An 18,940-nucleotide genomic window follows, 5' to 3' on the forward strand; every position below is an offset into this window, starting at 1 on the left:
CTTCCTTTGTAATCCCTCTCTCTTTGAATTGCCTGATTTAGAGAGCAGAGCTCTGTTTTAACATCCATTTGTTCACATGGTAGAAGTTTGCTTTAATTAATTTCCAGTGGACTAAACTCACCCCTGTTGTATAAATGCACTGACTCGAGTCAAGATACACTAGGAATAAATTTAGCCCAATGTGTCTTGTTTTTATGGGGGGGAATATTTGAATTTCTTTAACTTCAGTCTAACGGTCCAAATCCCCTTCATCTGACCCAACGGTAGATAAGTTTTACCATATTAAATGGGAGATCGTCTCTTGCTCTTTGCATCAGAGTGGGCCAAATCCCTCCTTCTCAGTCACAGCAGCATAAACCCGGAGGAATTCAACGGTGCAAAGAAACACAATGCAACTCTATTTTGTAGAACCGCTGGTCTCTCAAAGCTGCCTCCTGGGATGCTTTTGCAGAGTGAAATAAATGAAGCACATGCTTTGCATTTGCACAAACCCCCAACAATTGGTGGAGGGTGCCCTTTCATTGAGCTAATCCAGAGCAAAAATAAAAACGGGCAGCGGTATTTGTCGTCGGGCCAAAGGAAAAGGTTCCCAGGCAACATTTTTGTGTGTGTGTCCTTTAATTTTTTTTTTAACTACGGTGCGAACACGAGCATCACTTTTTCTTGGACTCCCCTCTCTGCCTTTTCCTTTATGCTTTGCAAAAGGAGCCGGCTCCCCTGAATCTCAGGAAAGAAAGCAGCTATTCGCCGGCTTATAAAAGAAAGTGCACGAGCCTTTTGATGTTCCCCTGGAATATCCAGGCTCCAGTTCAAAGCATAGTGGGGTAAGGAGGGGATCCGTTTGCTTTGCCTTGAAATGTCCAGTCGCATAAAGCGCCAGTTGGATCTTTTGTTCCCCAGAAGGGGCCTCCAGGAGAGAGAGGAGCGAGTGTGCAAGGGGGGAAGAGAGGGATCGCTGGCCCCGGTGCAGAGGAGGCAGTAATGTTCATGCCTGTGTGTTTGCAAAGAGCAAAGGGAGATGCTGACAGATCCCTGATAGATGTGCAAGATGGCGCAAGCCCATTCCAGCCTCTCCAGCCACCAATTGTCTTAGGCAGCGCTCGCACCATGAGGATCTAGGTTGGCTTCCAACCACCTCCACCCCTTTTTCCATTTCGGTGCTTTGCGGATATTTTTTTGGGGGGGCTTGAAACCCGCTTTTGGGGGGGCTGATTCTCTCCCCCCCCCTCCAGCTGGATTTTCCACCCCCGATCGCAGAGGAGGAGAAACACCAGCCGCACCAAAAGTGGTTCCATGGCTTCCCCCGGCTCCCCTCTGCCGGCCGGCGTGTTCGGATTCCTGCTGCTCGCCTTCGCGGGAGGTAAGCGGGGCGCCTTCTCCTGCCTGCCCGGGGGGAGAGACCCCTCCACCCCATGCCATCTACCCCGGCTCCGACCTGCCTCTCGCCGGCTCGGGGCGCCTTGCTGAGCCGCTTTGCAGAAGGGGCGGGAGCCCCTCTCTTGCGGGGGCATTTGCACCGGAATTTGTGCCTGGTTTTCTTTGCTTTAAAGGGGGGGATGTAAGGACGGGGCGGGGGGGGCACAAGCGCTGATCCAGCCACACACTCCCCGTCTGTGTTTTGATTTTCCTCGCTGCTTTGCTGGGAGCACATGGTTCTGTCAACAAGCGCCTTTCCAAACAGGGAAATTTGCCAAGCAGCCGTGAATACTCCTGCTGCAAACGGGTTGCTCTCTCGCTACACCCACACCCCCACTCTGTGGCCGCGCAGCACTTGCTGGCTTGGCTGTTATCCCCCTTGGCAGTTCGTTAGTATAGACAGACTCGCTCTTTTCGGGGCTCCAGCCGGCAGCTCCGGAGTCCCATCAGTTGCATCAGGTAGGCTCATCCTTGCACTGAAATGCCCTTCTGATTTCATCTGCGTCTGACTCATCCTGAAACCGGGCCAGATGTCTGTGAGCGATATTTGGAAGCGCCGAGTAAACTTTTTTTAAACACACACACACACACACACAGAGGCATTTTATTCCATCCCCATGTTCTGTATTAGCATCACATGTTTGCAAAGTTCGACAGGATTTCCCCTGTCAATCGGGCTCTTATGGGGGGGAGGAGGAGGGAGGCAGGGGTATGCTGGTAAACTGCAAGCCAAGCCATTTAAAATGTTCTCTGGCCAGGTTTTTGAAGTTTAAACCTTGATTGGCTTCAGTGGCGAAGATTGTGTGTAGCTGTGTAGGTTGGCGAGAAGGGGATATACACTTAAATAATGGGGGATTCCCCCTCCCCCAGAGATGTTCCTATAGAATTTTATGATGGCCTATCAAATTATAAACCAAATTAATTGGAAATGTCCCAACTATTTCAGAAATGCCATTTGTTCAATTGGAAGAAAGGAAAGACCCCCCTGGATATAGATTCAGAATAGAGCCCATGGCATTCATTATCGGTGATAGATCACTCAGTCACACCAACGTTAATTCCTATGATTGCAATGCTGTTTGTACCGTTACTACTTAGAATTCACACCTGGAAAAATATACACACACCGGAGTGTGTGTGTGTGTGTGTGTGTGTGTGTAGGAATCCTACCATAAAATGCACAATCCTTGTCAGTGCAAATGGTAGCTCTCGGGGAAGAAGTTATAGTGAAAGTTACAAGGGAAATAGCAAACTATTTTAAACCTACAAGTGTTATGCTTTCATGTAATGCTTGGCTTTAGTTCACACAAACGGCAACACAACTAGTAACACCCGCATAGGTCTAAGGCTGAACTACAAAAACATCAAAGGGATTTTCCGCTGGATCTACCACAAACCCTGCTGATAAATTTTATTTTCTCCCCTACTCTGGGTGCCGTTAAAATACAAAATCAATGTAAAAACAGAGCCAAGAAAGGCAAGTGATCTTCTCTGGCAAAGGTGGAAATATTCATGTGGTAAAATGATTTTCTCTCTTTCCCCCTCCCCAGTTAGTGGAGGAACCTGAACAAAATACAGTATGAGTTGTTTGAGAAACAGCTTAGCCTTCTCAGAACAGGAGAATAGTGTTACACTTAATCTGAGTGTATGAAAAATGATTAGGAAATCAGGTTGCTGGGTTATTACATTAATAAACCTGGTGCATGGTCCTTAGCAGGTAGAAGAAGTGTGTGAAGCTATTGGACAATATAAACACAGTGATGAATTGAACAGTAACGAGACAGGTCTCCTTATTACAATCAGCCTGGTATGATTTCTGGATAGATAATCGTGCAATTAAGGTGATTGAAATAATACTTCTGGTGTTTTTACCTCTTTTTTTCATTGCAAGTTATTGAAAGTTTAACCTTCAAAAATCAAGCTCATTATTCGTTTATTGCCTACTGATCTCTTAGATTGCATCATGTTTTCGTTTGTATTGCAGTGTGTAGTTGTTTTGGTGACTTGGAGGTGTGCTTTCCTGGTCCTTCTTAGGAACATTTGGCTGCGGTTTAAAAGGTGGTTGTTGTTTTTTCCTTCTTATTCTAGGATCCCCCCCCCCATAGGCTTAACACTGTAGAAACAGTGAGTGTAAGTTTCTGTGCTCTGCTGAACTTAAGAAAACATTCTATATGTATGTCAATCAGTCACTCAATAGAAACCTTTTCCACTGTGATGGAGGCTGTGACTCATCGGTTCTGCATACAGGAGGTACTGTGTCATGTTAGGCTTTCTTTTACTCAGGATGTTCTCGCTTTTCATTACATAATGCTTGAGTTCCATCCTCGGGTTTTTCAAACTTTCCAAAATGAGTGTAGGCTGCCTCTTAAATAAACCCAGTGAAAGCTGAACCGGCTGGGGGCTCAGTTCATGGGAGCTGGGTTCCGCTTCGAGACAGTATTTCCTCTTTTTTTAATTTCCTGGAGTTCTTTGTTCTGGGTGATGGACAGCTTTTGTCTGTCACTGCTGAGCCCTGCATTCAAAGAAAGGCACAGGATATGAGATGCACCCCGGTTCTGCTTAGTAACAGCCTTGGAATTAAATGTTGTCATTTATATTTAAGTAGGCTTAACTTTTAAATGATTGAAGCTATACGCTTTCGCTAATTCCTATTCTACATGGCTTTAGGTTTTTTTCATGTGAGAAGGGATTGCTTTCTCCTAAACTGGCATAAGACCCTGTCTTTTCTCTTAAAATACATACAGGGGATCTGGTATCATTTCCCTAATGAAACTCAAAGACAATATATGAAATTCAAACCTGCGTTCGGTCTTTGTTTCGTTCAGGGAGTTCAGTTTGAGAATGTGTTGAAGTCCTGAGAGCTGATCAGTTTTCATTTGCCATCAGAATCTCATGGTTAATAAAATGACAGCAAGGGTTGTCGAGCAATAACAAAGTTACATGTAAAACCCGAGAGTGCTGAAAAGAGAGCGTAGAGTATGCCTGCATTACCGTATTGTGTAAATATACAATGATTGTTATTGGAATAACATCATGCCCAACCCCAAGGTATCAGGGTGCCTATTATTATTTAATATTTATATTTCAACGGCACCTAATGGCTAATGCAGAGAGTGCCCCATGGTATTAGGTGCTGTACATATAGTCAGTCCCCGACCCAAGCTGCTAGATGAGACTCGGCATAATGGCAATACAGATAGAAATTTTATACATCTGTCTAATCATTTCTTCCTGTTCTTTATTACGTATCATCCTGCTGTCCTCCTACTCCCCAAACTCCCCGTGAAGTCCATTGGGAGTTGAGAGCACGTAAAGAATACAGAGTTGGGCCCAGGGTCTATATTACAGTCCTGACTCCCCGCCCCCCCCCCTCCATTTCTACACCAGTGTGACTCCACTGACTTTACTGGTGTCATTTACAGGGCATACGTGAGAGCAGAATCAGGCTCCCAGCAGTAACTGCTGTCAAACAGCAGACAAGGCCTTTTTATTGTATACATACGAACGAGGAACTCTCTTTCTTTTTTCCTTCACACTGACTTTACTTTTCTGATTCCCTTCTTTGTGCCTGGAATTTCTCTCTCTCTCTCTCCTCTTCCTCTTGGAGCATGCTAAGTGCAGAGCACAGATCCCAGGCAGCGCCAGCCCCTTCTCCCCTGTGCTCCACAGATACTTTAGAAGCAGTTCCATTTAGTGTGTGCTCCTTTATCCCTCCCCCCCCCCATGCATTCGCTTCCCCACTGCCTAAAAGTAACTCCTTTGTCTGACGTGTTGAGATCAAGAGAGCCTGGCTTTATCACCATGGTGCAGCATTGACATTCAAAGGCTGGCTTCTACTCCCATTGAAGTCAACGGGAGCTTTCTTATTGACTTCAGCGGGAGCAGGATCGGGCCCGAAACGTGTGGTTTCTGTGTGAGGAGCAGCGTGTCGGTATAGCTCCATGCTGAGCGTCTGGCTTTTTCCTGTTGAAAGCAGAGAGCTAATTCTGCATTGATTAGAGACCATGCCATGCATTTCATTTTGCAGCCCTCAGAACATGAGCGGCTTTCTGGTGTTTTGACCCATAATATCACCCTTTTATTTGATCTAACCAGACAAGCCAGGCAAACCTTTTGCAGATTAAGAATTTTAATTTTAATTCGCCTAAATCCAAATGTGGTGGGAGGGGAAATAGTCAATTCAAAATTACTTTGGAATGACCAATTTATTTGAACTTTACTGGAGTTTGTCGTTTTACAGAGTTTGGAAACTAATAAATTACAGAACAGAGCTCATGAAAACCTACCCAGTCACTTTATCCGAAAGAATATGCAACATTTTGGTTTTTCAAGGAAATAAAAATAATTGTTGACACATGTTCGGGAGTCACTGGCAAGCATATAAAACCAATGTTTAAGGGGGCAGACATGTCAATAATTGCACTTTAAAAGAAGAGCGAGGGAAGCAGGCTGACATATTGGGAAAGGCACATAGCTACTAATCTGGTGTTGCTATTATATCAGATGTCACTGTCCCACCGCAGCCGGCACTTGAGTGGAGCCTAGACACTTAACAGTCCAGACCTGCTGCTGCTTGGGTAATTTAAAACCGGAGTTTCATAGCAGAGAAAAGGATTCGTTTCATTTTTGCTCATTGTTTTGATGAAGCTAATCGTAAACAAAAGTTGGGTTCCCCCCCCCCGCCTTTCTTTGGCAGAAGCTGGGATTGGACGACAGGGGGTGGATCACTGGATAATTGCCCTGTTCTGCTCTTTTCCTCTGGGGCGTCTGGCACTGGCCACGGTCGGAAGACAGGATACTGGGTTAGATGGACCATTGGTCTGACCCAGTATGACAGCTCTTTTGTAAACCAGTGCTTTTGCCGAAGGAATCTTTGCCGCTCAAACCCACGCAATGAGTGTGAAGGGGGAGAGGTGCTGATATTTCATTTGAAAGCAACTCTGATGTGTGGCCCACTCAACTGATGCCCCCTGGAGGTGGAGCCAGTACTGATCAGTTAGCCCTTGGTACACCTCTACCCCGATATAACGCTGTCCTTGGGAGGCAAAAAATCTTACCGCGTTATAGTTGAAACCGCGTTATATTGAACTTGCTTTGATCCGCCGGGGTGTGCAGCCCCGCCCCCCCCCGGAGCACTGCTTTACCGCGTTATATCTGAATTCGTGTTATATCGGGTCGCGTTATATCAGGGTAGAGGTGTACTAATTATATCTCCATCAGATTGATGGCCACGTTTGCCTCTGTTAATTTTCAGTAAGATGTGGAATGAGAAGTGATAAGGCAAAGGGAATTGAAGGGGATGGAAAGAGCTAGAGTGGTTGGTATCTTCTTTAAATCCCCTGGGAATTAATAAAACACCCCAAAGATTAGATTAAGGATACGCTGGGGATTTTTTTCCCCAAAGGAACCTGCTATGTCTGTCGTATGGTCATCTTCCAGTCCAGGACCGTGTAGCCCACGGCTTGGGGAGACTCTGAGTGGGGGCTGTAGACCTGTGATGCTAGAGAGAGAACTGCAGGGTCTCCATGTGTCCAGCAATCTCAAGACAGAATCCCCTTTACCGCCTTATCACCCACATGAGGTGCATGGCATTTCTGACATCTGTTCGGAGCGAAAGCTCTCGAGGGCAGTTTCCCTGCCATCATTCTCCTTGTGAAGCACCATTGTGGAGGATCCCGAAGGAAATGGGGGGTTGTTTGGATCCCAGTGCTATCGCCAGGCATTGGTTAGCTTAGATACCTACAGGTGGCAGTTCTGCCCCACAGACAGGATGGATTGACCCAGCGTCCCTGGAAGTCAGTGGGGAAGGTTCCCATTCACTTTCTGAAAGGTCAGTGGGGCCCAGACACAGGGTTACAATGAGTGTCATGTTTGGGGGCAGGAAAAAGTTCCTGAGGCTGACATGTCACGTGGGGCTATCGATATAGTCATATTTGGAGGGTGAGGAGCAATTGCACTTTGCTCCCCAAGGGACAGAGGAGAGGACCAAGGTGTGGTTGCGGGAGAGAAAGAATGATAAAGAGAGAAAATGCCAGATGTTAAAAAAATGAGGGAGAAGGTTAAGTTAGAGAAGAAAAAGGTCTTGAAGGAAGAGTGGGGACCAGGGACAGAAGGGGAAAAAAAGAAGATAATAAAAAGAACAGAACCGATGCTCTATGAGACATTTTGGATTGTTTGGTCCCATGGTGGTGGTGGTTGTTTCTAGCTGTAGTGAAGAGAGATAGGGAAATATCCCTTTAAATAGTTTGTGGGCCTTCTAATGGCACTCACTGTGCTCAGTGGTTTAGAAGCGGCCAGAGCATCAGTGTGCATGTAGCTAGGCCTGGCGTGTTTGAGTGTGTTAGTACAGGTGGTTGTCTGGGACCCCACTGTGCCTGGGTGGCTTCTTCATATAACTTGTTGTATGAAGAGAAAAGGCACAACCATTGGTCACAAGGCTGGGGTCACAACAGTGTCTGTGCTTTCTGGTGCAGCTGTATGAAATAGAGCATGTTCCGGCCTTTGGAAGAGGATGGGTGCTAATCTCTACCCCTGCCCACTCTGCTTTGGATGCTACAAGTAACCCATGTTTTCCGAGAGGTTGATTGGCATGGGCATGTTGACAAGGACATTGGGTGTTTTTGCCCTGCTTTGATGCACATAATGTGAATCAACTGTTGGGTAGAGGTACATGTATCTGATGTGGTTGACTTTCCAGAGCTGCAGTGGGATCTTGAGGATCTGTGTCTGAAATACTTACACAAAAGTTATATAGATCAAAGTTTTGTGGGCAAGATCCTTACATGTGGCCAAATTACACCGAGTATGAGTCAGGGTGTGTATATGCTCCCTTGGGGTACGTCTTCACTACCCACCGTATCGGCAGGTAGCAATCGATTTATCCAGGATTGATATATCGTGTCTCGTTAAGACGTGATATATCGATCCCCGAACGCGCTCACCGTCGACTCCGGAACTCAACCAGAGCGAGCGGCGGTAGGGCAGTCGACGGGGAAGCCACAGCCGTCGATCCCGCGCCGTCTGGACCCCAGGTAATTCGATCCAAGATACTTCGACTTCAGCTACGCTATTCGCGTATCTTGGATCGATTTCCCCCCCCCCCCCCCAATGTAGACCAGCCCTTAATCATGCTGCTGTGCCTGACTCTTCCTCCTGCACTGTTAGAGCAGAAGAAAGGCTGCTCTAACTTGCTCCAGGCCGCAATAACATGCAGAGGGGACCCACTAACTTACCATGTGACCTTGAGCAAATCATTTCATCTCTCCGTGCTGCTGTCGTGTCTATTATAGTTCTTTGTGGCAGGGACTGTATCTTCCTATCTGTGCGTGTACAGCACCCAGCCCAATGGAGCTGTGGTCTTGTTTGAGGTCTCTAAGCTCATCTGTAATCTAAATAATAATAATGCATTCTATACTCCAGGGTGACTGTCTACTCTATGAACACTTTATTGTTGACTAATTCCACTCAATAGATCAATCTGGAAGAGGTCTTCTCCCTTTCCAGGTATTCCCAAATAGACTGGGAATTGAATTCGGGCCTCTTGAGTCTTAGACTGATGCCTCACCTGGACCATCCTTCCAGCCAAGAGCCCCGCTGGCTACAGCTTTGTTTAAAGATGGTCACAGCCAACACGTTTTGGGTCTCACTCCAGAGCGGGCTGTAGCGTTTGGAATTTTTCTCACCTGATTTCCTTGTTGTGACTGTATTTAGAGTTCGAGCCCCTGGGAATTGTCCACTCTAGTTTATAACATTGGGGGGCATTTTGCTGAATGGGAGACTGGTTCTTCACTTCATACTTGCTCCTTACTCAGGCAAAATGTTCATCAGCATCGGTGGGCGCGGCTGATGGGAGGAGGGGCAATTGTACTGGGGCCCCAAAGCATCTGCAAGTGGGGTGAAATGGGAGCCAGTCAGCAAACATGTTGTAGTGGGCCCCAAAGTCCTCTCTACGGCTGCAATCACTGGGTGAAGAGGGCTGGGCTGGGCCCTAGGTCAGATGTCCCAGAGGTGCTGTGTTATCCTTGGCAAAGTCCTCGTGCACTCCCTCATGTTTTATGTGCGCCGATGGGAAAATCGCTTTATATAACCTCCCATCCAAATGGAAAGGGGATAAAAAAATTCAGTGCTGGTAAACTTTACTAGGGACCCTTATAGTCTGTTCTCTTCTTTAAATGTAAATTTTCTGACTGGCCTAAAGAACCAGTTTGCACTATACTACAGAGTAGGGCTTTACTCGTCAGTGACTTGGTCATCTTCAGGAAGATTTAAAGGGACACTGTCCAGATTTTTAGGTTCCCAATTTCATCAGCCTTGAAACAGTTGTAATCTGCTAGAGAACCTCCTTCAGGTCCTAACTCTCTAATAAGAACCTAAGAATGGCCATACTGGGTCAGACCAATAGTCCATAGTGGCCAATGCCAGGTGCTTGAGAGGTAATGAACAGAACAAGGCAATGTATCGTGTGATCCATCCTGGGTTGATCTGTCCCCGCTTCTGGCAGTCAGAGGCTTAGGGGCACGCAGAACATGGGGTTGTATCCTTGACCATCTTGGCTAATAGCCACTGATGGACCTGTCCGCCATGAACTTATCTAATTCTTTTTTGAACCCAGTTATAGTTTTGGCCGTCACAACATCACCTGGCCATGAGCACCATAGGTTGACAGTGTATTTCCTTTTGTTTGTTTTAAACCTTCTGCCTATTAAATTCATTGTGTGACCCCCGGGTTCTTGTGTTATGTGAAGGAATAAATAACACTTCCCTAATCAGTTTCTCCACATCAGTCATGATTTTATAGACCTCTGTCCTGTCCCCCCTTAGTCATCTTTTTTCCAAGATGAACTGTCCCAGTCTTTTTACCCTCTCCTCCTATGGAAGCTGTTCCTTACCCCTTATCATTTTTGTTGCCCTTCTCTGTACCTTGTCCAATTTTAATATAGCTTTTTTGAGATGGGGCGAGCAGAATTGATTGCCGTATTCAAGGTTTGGGCCTACCATGGCTTTATATATTGGCATTATGATATTTTCTGTCTTATTAGCTATCCCTTCTTAGTGGTTCCTAACATTCTGTTAGTTTTCTTGACTGCCGCTGCACATTGAGTGGATGTTTTCAGAGATTTACTACAATGACCCCAAGATCTCTTTCTTAGAGTGGTAACAGCTAATTTCGACTCAACATTTTGTATGTATAGTTGGGATTACATTTTCCAATGTTCATTACTTTGCATTTATCCACATTGAATTTCATCTGCCATTTTGTTGCCCAGTCACCCTGTTTTGCGAGATCCCCTTGTAACTCTTTGCAGTCTGCTTTGGACTTAATTGTCTTGAGTAATTTTGTATCATCTGCAAACTTTGCAATGTCATTGTTTACCCCTTATTCCAGATCGTTTATGACTATGTTGAACAGCACTGGTCCCAGTACAGACCCCTGGGGGACACCATTATTTACCTCTTTCCACTGTGAAAACTGACCATTTATTCCTGCCCTGTCTTTTAACCAGTTACTAATCCATGAGAGAACCTAGCGTCGTATCCCAGGACTTCTTAGTTTGCTTACGAGCCTTTGGTAAGGGATCTTCTCAAAGGCTTTCTGGAAATCCAAGTACACTGGGTCATCCTTGTCGACATGTTCCTTTAACTCCACCATTTTATTAAAGTGCTTTATGTGCGTCTCCCCGGGTTACTGAGAAATGTGGAAAGCAAAATAGTAGCCCCTTTTTGTAGGACCTGACCAAAAAAACAGTTGGTTTGTGCTCATCTTTCTGCTGGCTCTGCAGTTGACTATTAAAGGCTCTGATCCTGCTGCCAAACGTCCATAGGCATTTACCTTTACTAACCACGATAGTTCTGTGGGTAAGGCACCTTGGGCCGAACTCCTCATTGCGTTCCTCCGGGTTTATGCTCATTGGCCCCATTGACAGTGGAATAATGCAGAGGACAGTCAGGCCCCTTGTATTCAGTAGGCTACATGAGGCTGGATTTGGTAGTCTGACAAGTTCACATTGTGCCACTGACATGGTGCAAAGTGAATTTAAACCATCCAGAGAACTGGACAGGAAAATTCTCCCTGTGAAGGGGCATCTCCATTAGCCTAAAGCTGGCAAAGACTACATAGCCATGTCATATGCCGGCTGCCGCTCCTCCCCCAACATATAGGGACAAAGGGCTGGGTGAGGACAGGAGGGGGCATGGTGGAACTGAACTGGACTGGGACCCATTTTAATTCCTGGCCCTGCCACTGACTTCCTGTGTGACTTTAGTAAGTCATTTAATTTCTCAGTGTCTCGATTCCTTCACCTGTGAATTGGAAATAATCATAATACTAGCTTTGTCTGCTTAAACTGTAGACTCTTTGGGGCAGGGATGATCTCTCTTCCTCTGTGTTTGTACAGCGCCTAGCACAATGGGGCCCTGATCTGAGTCGGGGCCTCTACAAGTTCCACTATTACAGATAATAACAATAATTATTCTTGTAAAATAAGACTTTTTAATTTTACCTTTTTTGAAAGTACAGGAGGGGGAAAAAGGTTCCCAAACGGAAAAGGGAAAAATCAGGGGAAGAAAAATTTCTTTTCAAGCTTCTAAAGGGAATCACAATGAATGTTGAGTTTAAAAAAAAAATTAAAATTATATAAAAAAAATACTTGGAAGTGTCTTTTAAGCTTTTAATTCATTCTAAGTTCTGTCTCTTTCAGCACGAGGCAAATCTCATGGTTCCGAAGTGCTAGTGCTAATTGGTTTCTCTGTGTGCTTTTCTAGGTGATCAATATTAGGAGATATTTGGCATTAAATAATCATATACATTGTCACATATATTGTTCGGAAAGATGTTAAATATTTCTTAAAGGGGCAGTTGTAGGATGAGGGCTCCGGTCATTTTCTCTTTTCTTTTGTGTCAGTGCTAATAATACTCACCCTCCCTCCCTTTAATAGAAGGTACAGCAATTTCCCCTCACAAATTCCAAAGCACAGGCAGCTGGAGTTAAGACAAGCATTTGGTTAATTGGCTGAACAATGCCCGGTTACTCCGAGCTGGCTGCTGGGTCGAGTTTTAGAACAGTTTGCATCTTTTCAGGCAGCAAATATATCACATACTGACTCCGAGAGTCTATTTTCATAAATCCCTCTTTCCAGGGACTTTGCATGGGATGATGTTAGGTTTGATATCCAGCCAAGATGTGGACAGGCATATCAGGGAATGAGACTTTTCTAATGAATGCATATGGCCTGAATAATTACCCCTCACTCCAATTAATTACAAAGTTGAATGGTTTACATTTGACTAGAAAATGGAGTTTATTTCCACTTTGCCCCAAATTGGTGGCTTCCTGGTAAATTTACTCTGCTGTTTATGAGACAAGAGTTTACATATGTTTGGTCCTTATCCATCTAATCTATCTATCTAATCTATCCATCCTCTCCTCCATCCAGGTTGACCTCTAAAGTAAACATTCCTTTGTCTAAAAGGAGGCTGCTTGTCCCACAGGGGGAATTCTTGTGCTAACGTCATCATTCCTTTTACTGTAATCTTGACGGTCATGGAGAAAGCCTGGCTCTGAGTTTGGAATCTGCCTTTTAAGATCCAGAATCTGATAAGGAAAATCTTTGCTTCATGGGAGTAAATCCCCTCCGCGTCCTAGAGGACTTGAATTTCCCCATGTGTGTAAAGTCAAATGGACTTTGAAAATCTCCCCCATGGTTCAAAGGCATGGTGCCTAACTCCCTGTGAAAATCAGTTCCCAGTGGAGCCTTTGAAATATCTTACTCAAAGAGAGCATTCCTGGGCCTAAAGGACTTTAGATCAGGCAGTGCCACCCTTTCCCATGTTGAGTAATGATGGGACAGCTTGGAGAGTGAAGTAACGCTGAGGGCGAGTATGGGAAGCACAACCTGGCCCCGTGTGAGCGGAGGAAGTGATATAGGATCTCAGGTTTTCCGGGTTAATTCAGTCCTTATTGAGGCAAAACTACCGGAGATGAATGCCCTGTCCTGTACCCCTGTCTCACCTGACTGGCTCTTTCTCACATGGAGAATCCCATTGATTTCATGAACAAGGATGAGCAGAACTGGGCCTCATTCAATGGGAGTTTTGTCTGGGTGAAACCTGTGGCCAGATTCCGCCACATTTGATTCATGCTCAGTAGTACCTTGCTCCATGGATACTCAATGCCTTACTTCCTAAGTAGTGCTTTTGGCTGGTGCACTGGGTGTCCCCTCAGGGACAAATGGGGTGGAGATGCCCTCCTCCTGACACTCCTGAATATGGGCACACAGGAATCAGGGTGTATGTTTTAGGTACTTCTATGGCCCCATTACTTTAGTTTCTGAGCACCCCCTAAACATCTTAATGTAGTTATCACCTCTTGGAGGCAGGGCAGTGCTGTTATCCCCATTTCACAGAGGGGAACTGAGGCCCAGAGAGACTGAGGCCCTGATTTTTAAAGGTATTTAGGTGCCTAAAACACACACAGGTGCCCAGTGGGATTTTCCGACGTGTCTAAACACTTAAGAGCTTCTGAATAGTCCACTAGTCACCCCTCTGCATTTTTAGGCACCTCACCTCAATACCTGGCCCTTAGTGACTTGCCCAGGGTTACGCTGGAAGTCTGTGGCGGAGCAGGGAATTGACCCAAAATTTCCTAAGTCCTTAGGCTAGTGCCCTAACCACCATCCTTCCTGTAAGCAGAGGGGTGTGTGCCTGCTACTCCACATGGCCACAGAATAAGCAGGTGGGGAGTGGGCAGAGCCAGCCCCCAGGTGTCAGCAAGCATAGCTAAGCCAAGAGAGGGCTGGGGAGGCTTAATTCGCTGCTGGTGTAGGCTAGGAGGAAGCTAGCCCTCCGAAGGAAGAGGGAATCGGGGTAGGATTCCGGCCCCAGAGAGGGGTCTGTGAGTTGCAATGCATCTAGGGTGGAGCAGTCCCCCAAAAGGAACAATCCAGCTCCTCACTTAATAAAAACCACACCGAGGGTCCGCGTTCGGGGAGTATCTTTCAAGCCTTCCACAGACCAGCACGGGTCTGAGAGCAACAGATTTTTTAAACGATGGGCTATAGCCCTTTTCCTGTTCAAGCCGTGCACATTCAGGATCAAGGCAGAATGTTTACTGAGGTAAACATGATTATCCCCAATCACAGCCCCTAATGACGGTTATTATAATGACAGCGATTGTGGGGAAAGGGTGTGTAATTACGTTGATTCTTCTCTTTATTGTACATATAATAATAAGCAATTTCGTGCAACAGACAAGGGGGAAGATGGGGCATTTATTTCATTAGGCTCTTCAATGATTGGTTGATGGGCCAAATCCTGAAGTCTTTATTCAGTCTTTACTCAGGCAAAATTCCCACTCAACTCAGTGGGAGTTGAATGAGTAAGAAACCCTTATTACATTCTCTGCCTCAGCAGAGAATGGAGCCCTGTGGTGTTAGGTGCTATTTAGAATCTGGCCCATGCTGAAGAAAAATGCTGAGCATTCGTCTAATTCCTTAATTTGGGGGGGAAAGTAATTGACGGATTGTGCCGGCTGCACACTGGGCCTCTGAGAGAGCCGCAGGGCTGTCTCTTAAAAAGGAGTTGGAGGGTCCGGTAGATCACCGAGGTGCATGAGGCTATCCTGACATTCTAAGACACGTAATGAAGGGTTCGTAACCTGGTGGGAGAGCATGTTTATTTTAGGGGTCTGCTGTTAAATGTGCACATGCCTACCTCTCCAGCAGTACCTTTGACATGCTATGCATTACCCTGCCTCCTTTGCTCACTCTGTCCCTGTGCCTCCTCTCAGGTTACACTCAGTATCTAGCCCCAGTAATCCAAGTTAAGTTGCTGTATATAAGTAATTGATAGCAACTAAAGGAAAAAAAAAATAGAGGAAAAGTACCCTGGCTCACAAAACAGAAGGGAAGGTAATTTTGTTTAAAAATAACCTTGTATCGCTTTCCCTTATTTATTTTTAGCTAGCATGAAAGGTACGCATAAAGAGGACCTCAAAACATCTGTGTATACAGCACCTAGGATCTGGTTCTTGGATGAGGTCTTGTAGGCCTTGCTGTCATATAAATGATAAATGATGATAAGTTCTGGGGGTCACCAGGGAAACTTCTCTATAAAGGTCCCAATTCCGCAAACCTGTGCGCGGGTAGCCCTTACTCAAGTAATTCATCCCATTGGAGCCAGTGGGAGAGAGGCAGAACTACTTAGATAAGAGCTCCCTGGGCCAAACCCGAAAAGCCCAGTGGATCAGAATGGATTCTCTAGCACTAGTAGACTCCACCTGGTGGAACTCTGTCTGGACACAGATGCATGTACTAGGGCTCTGTTAACTCCACTAACCCATCCCAAGGCAGAATTTTAAGTTACGACACCAGCAGCAATTTGGGACAAGGAACTTGTTGATTTCTCAACCCCATCGGGAGTTTTAGAATCATCTGATACCATACTGTCAAACTTCCTTCTGACCCAGTGAATGATCCCTATTCTAACAGTTTTCTTCGGTGTAGCTGACATATTGCTTACTGCAGTGTTCAAAGTCGGCAGCACGTACGCTGGATTGATATTTGTTGCTTATGGTTCTATAGCAGGGATCTCAAACTCAAATCACCAGGAGGGTCACGTGAGGACTAGTACATTGGCCCAAGGCCACATCACTGGCACCTTTTGATATAAAGGTACAAAAGCCCTGGCCCCACCCCCATTCCACGCCTTCTATGAGGCCCCGCCTCTTCCCGCCCCCATTTCAACCCCTCCCCAAAGTCCCCACCCCAACTCCGCCCCCTCCCTGCTCCTATTCCAACCCCTTCCCCAAATCCCCACCCCTGCCCCGCCTCTTCTCCGTCTCCTCCCCTGAGCGCGTGGCTCCCCATTACTCCCCCTCCCTCCTGGAAAGCGCTAAGCGCCGCCAAACAGCTGTTTGGTGGCGGGAAGCTCCTGGAGGTAGGCAGAGGAACGGGGATGCGGTGCACTGGGGAGAAGGGGGGGGGAGCAGGTGAGGGGAGCTTGGTGGCCTCAGGAAATAACTCCGGGGCAGCTTGGCGGGCCGCAGGAAATAACCCCGCGGGCTGCGTGTTTGAGACCCTGTTCTATAGTAATAGTTAGAGAAGGAGAAGACATAAGGTAACTGGAAAGTTCCCAAGGTAGTTGCCCAGATTGCCACTATGGTATCTATGAGCATGGCAGTTGGATCTTGTCCACATCCAAGGAATTTGCAGCAGTGTAACTACATCAGTGACGTCCCTGGAGACTAAACACCCCTCTCCCCCCTACAAGTGGACTTTCCAGGGCAGGGTTGAGACACATGGGCAGGGTAACAAACATGAAAGGAACTTTAACTGCCACTGCCCTGCTGCCTTTTTCTCCTCCTCCCTGCAAATCAGTGGGAGAGTTTTGCTGTTGATTTCTGTGGATGCAGGATTGAGCCCGTTGTGTGCTTTGCTGACTCTATCTGTTGAGGACATTGCTGATTAACTGATGGCTACGCCCATTAATTTAAACTGGAAACCTTTCCTGTGCTCCTAGGATATAAAGAGGTGAAGAGATACTGATACGTACTATGGAGAAAGGCATCAATATTGCTGTTTTGCTCAGTTACACTAGTTTTTCCAGACAGGACCATTTAAAATCCATGACAAGCCCCCCGTTGACATCAGAGGGAGTCAGATGAGACTCGAGGTGTATAGAAAAGAAATTCGGTGCTGTTGTTTCTGGAATATGTAGCAGAGAACTTTTCCACTTGAGTATCAGCAAGACATGACACTCATACTCGTTCTGCAAATTGGTGAGTTCCAGTTCTATTGCACCCGCAGTCTGCAGCAAGTAGCATTTTTTTTCAGAGAACTGTAGAAATTGCAGAAGGAAGAGGCATGTTTGAAGATCTGGTCCCTTCCTGGAACTGCAGGATTGTGTTCAACTGCATATCTATTTGATTTAGTTGGGGCAAGTGCTGCTTTGAGCTGGGGGTTGGACTAGATGACCTCCTGAGGTCTCTTCCAACCCTAATCTTCTATGATTCTCTGATCTCCTCATGTTTGAAAGCAGCATCTGGTGAATGCCCCACATGACGAGGCTTCCACCACAACCCTTGGGAGACTTGTAAAACATAATTGTTGGGAAGACTTTCCTGATACTCAGCTTACATTTTCCTTTTCTCAGTGTCCTGACAGTACCTCTAGTGATCCTTCCTCTTAACCACCCTAATAAATTCTCCATCCATGGTGTTTACATGCTTCTAATATTTATATTAGGACAGCTGTTCTTTGGTCCCCTTTTACATTTCAGGTCTGCATGTAAACACTTACTCTGCACTATTCTTAAAAGTGCTGGCCTGTTTTCACCTTTCCTTCAAGTCTGTAATCACGACTGCATTGCAAATTATAGCCTAAGAAGGTATGCTGGACTAAATGAAGCATAAAATACAAAGGACATAGTGTTTAGACATTCTGTTGGGAAAAGGAGAAAATTAGTATGTATCTTTGTGGTGTGAAGTGTGGGTTTGCTTAGTGTTAGAAATTCTATGTTAACCGATGTTCTAAAGACGTCAGTTAGTGTAATGGGCTTGCAGGAGATGTTTTGTGTTTCTGCTCTATAAGATTGTGAGTTAATATTACTGTGCCTAATTGACTGTTCATTAAGAATGTAATCATGGCATCACGTGACTGCTACAGCATAAGATACACTAGGCGGTAAAAGTAAACAGCTGCCCAACTCTGCCGAATAAGGGGCTTCCCTCAGAAGGCACCACTAGCTTCCTGGAAACAATAAGTTGCAAGGAACTTGAGGGTCGTGACCCCTGAGGGGGTGTCGTGATAAGTCAGGGGGCCATGGCCACCATATCTTTCTGTATGCTTAGAGGAGCGGCGGAAGGTTTTTTTTCTGTTGTCATCTAGGGTCATGAGGTGTAGAATGGCTGTTCTAAAGTAACAGATGCCCGTTGTTTGAATGACTCCTCCTTTTACAGACATTGCCCCAGCAGTCAGGGCTCAGGTAATAGTCTTGAAGTGGGTATAGTATGGCTGAGATTTCCTAAGACGCCTCAAGGATTTGGATGCCCAGTTCCCTTAGGGCATCTTTGAACAATGCTGCCTGCAGCTGCTCCTTATTGTATTCCCCTGGCCAGCTCCATGCTGATTCAAATGAAACCACAGACTCCTTGTTGGAATGTGCATGCTCCTGGATGCACAGCTCTTCCCAGGTGCGCCTCAGGGCGCCAGGAGCAACTAACTATTCCTTGCTGGAGTGGTCCCTTTCCAGTCTTCTTGACCAAGCAGCTTGTGCACAAGTGCTTCTGCCTGTTTCTTGGGAAAAAGAACAGGAGTACTTGTGGCACCTTAGAGACTAACAAATTGCCACAAGTACTCCTGTTCCTGTTCTTTTCCCCAAGACTAACTAAGGTGCCACAAGTACTCCTGTTCTTTTTGCGGATACAGACTAACACGGCTGCTACTCTGAAACCTTTCTTAGGAAAGGTACTTATGGCCCAGACACATACAGTAACCTGTTGTTTCTAGACTGGTTTCGCGAATCCCTGGT

At 46.0% G+C, this 18,940-nt stretch overlaps 1 protein-coding gene across 3 annotated transcripts in view; it reads left to right on the plus strand.

The window, feature by feature from the left end:
* Window positions 1-714: 714 nt before the first annotated feature.
* IGDCC3 (immunoglobulin superfamily DCC subclass member 3) overlaps window positions 715-18,940 on the plus strand; it is a 188,664-nt gene continuing 170,438 nt past the window's right edge. Inside the window, exon 1 of one of the 3 annotated variants that reach the window (XM_024109149.3) lies at window positions 715-1,360. In XM_024109149.3, the coding sequence (XP_023964917.2) occupies window positions 1,294-1,360 (67 nt within the window). In that variant the 5' untranslated portion in view covers window positions 715-1,293. The remainder of the gene's footprint in view (window positions 1,361-18,940) is intronic. The other 2 variants (XM_042856579.2, XM_005305394.5) reach the window with 2 other exon arrangements.

The sequence above is a fragment of the Chrysemys picta genome, chromosome 10 (genome assembly GCF_011386835.1).
Source record: "Chrysemys picta bellii isolate R12L10 chromosome 10, ASM1138683v2, whole genome shotgun sequence".
Classification (NCBI taxonomy): Eukaryota; Metazoa; Chordata; order Testudines; family Emydidae; genus Chrysemys; species Chrysemys picta.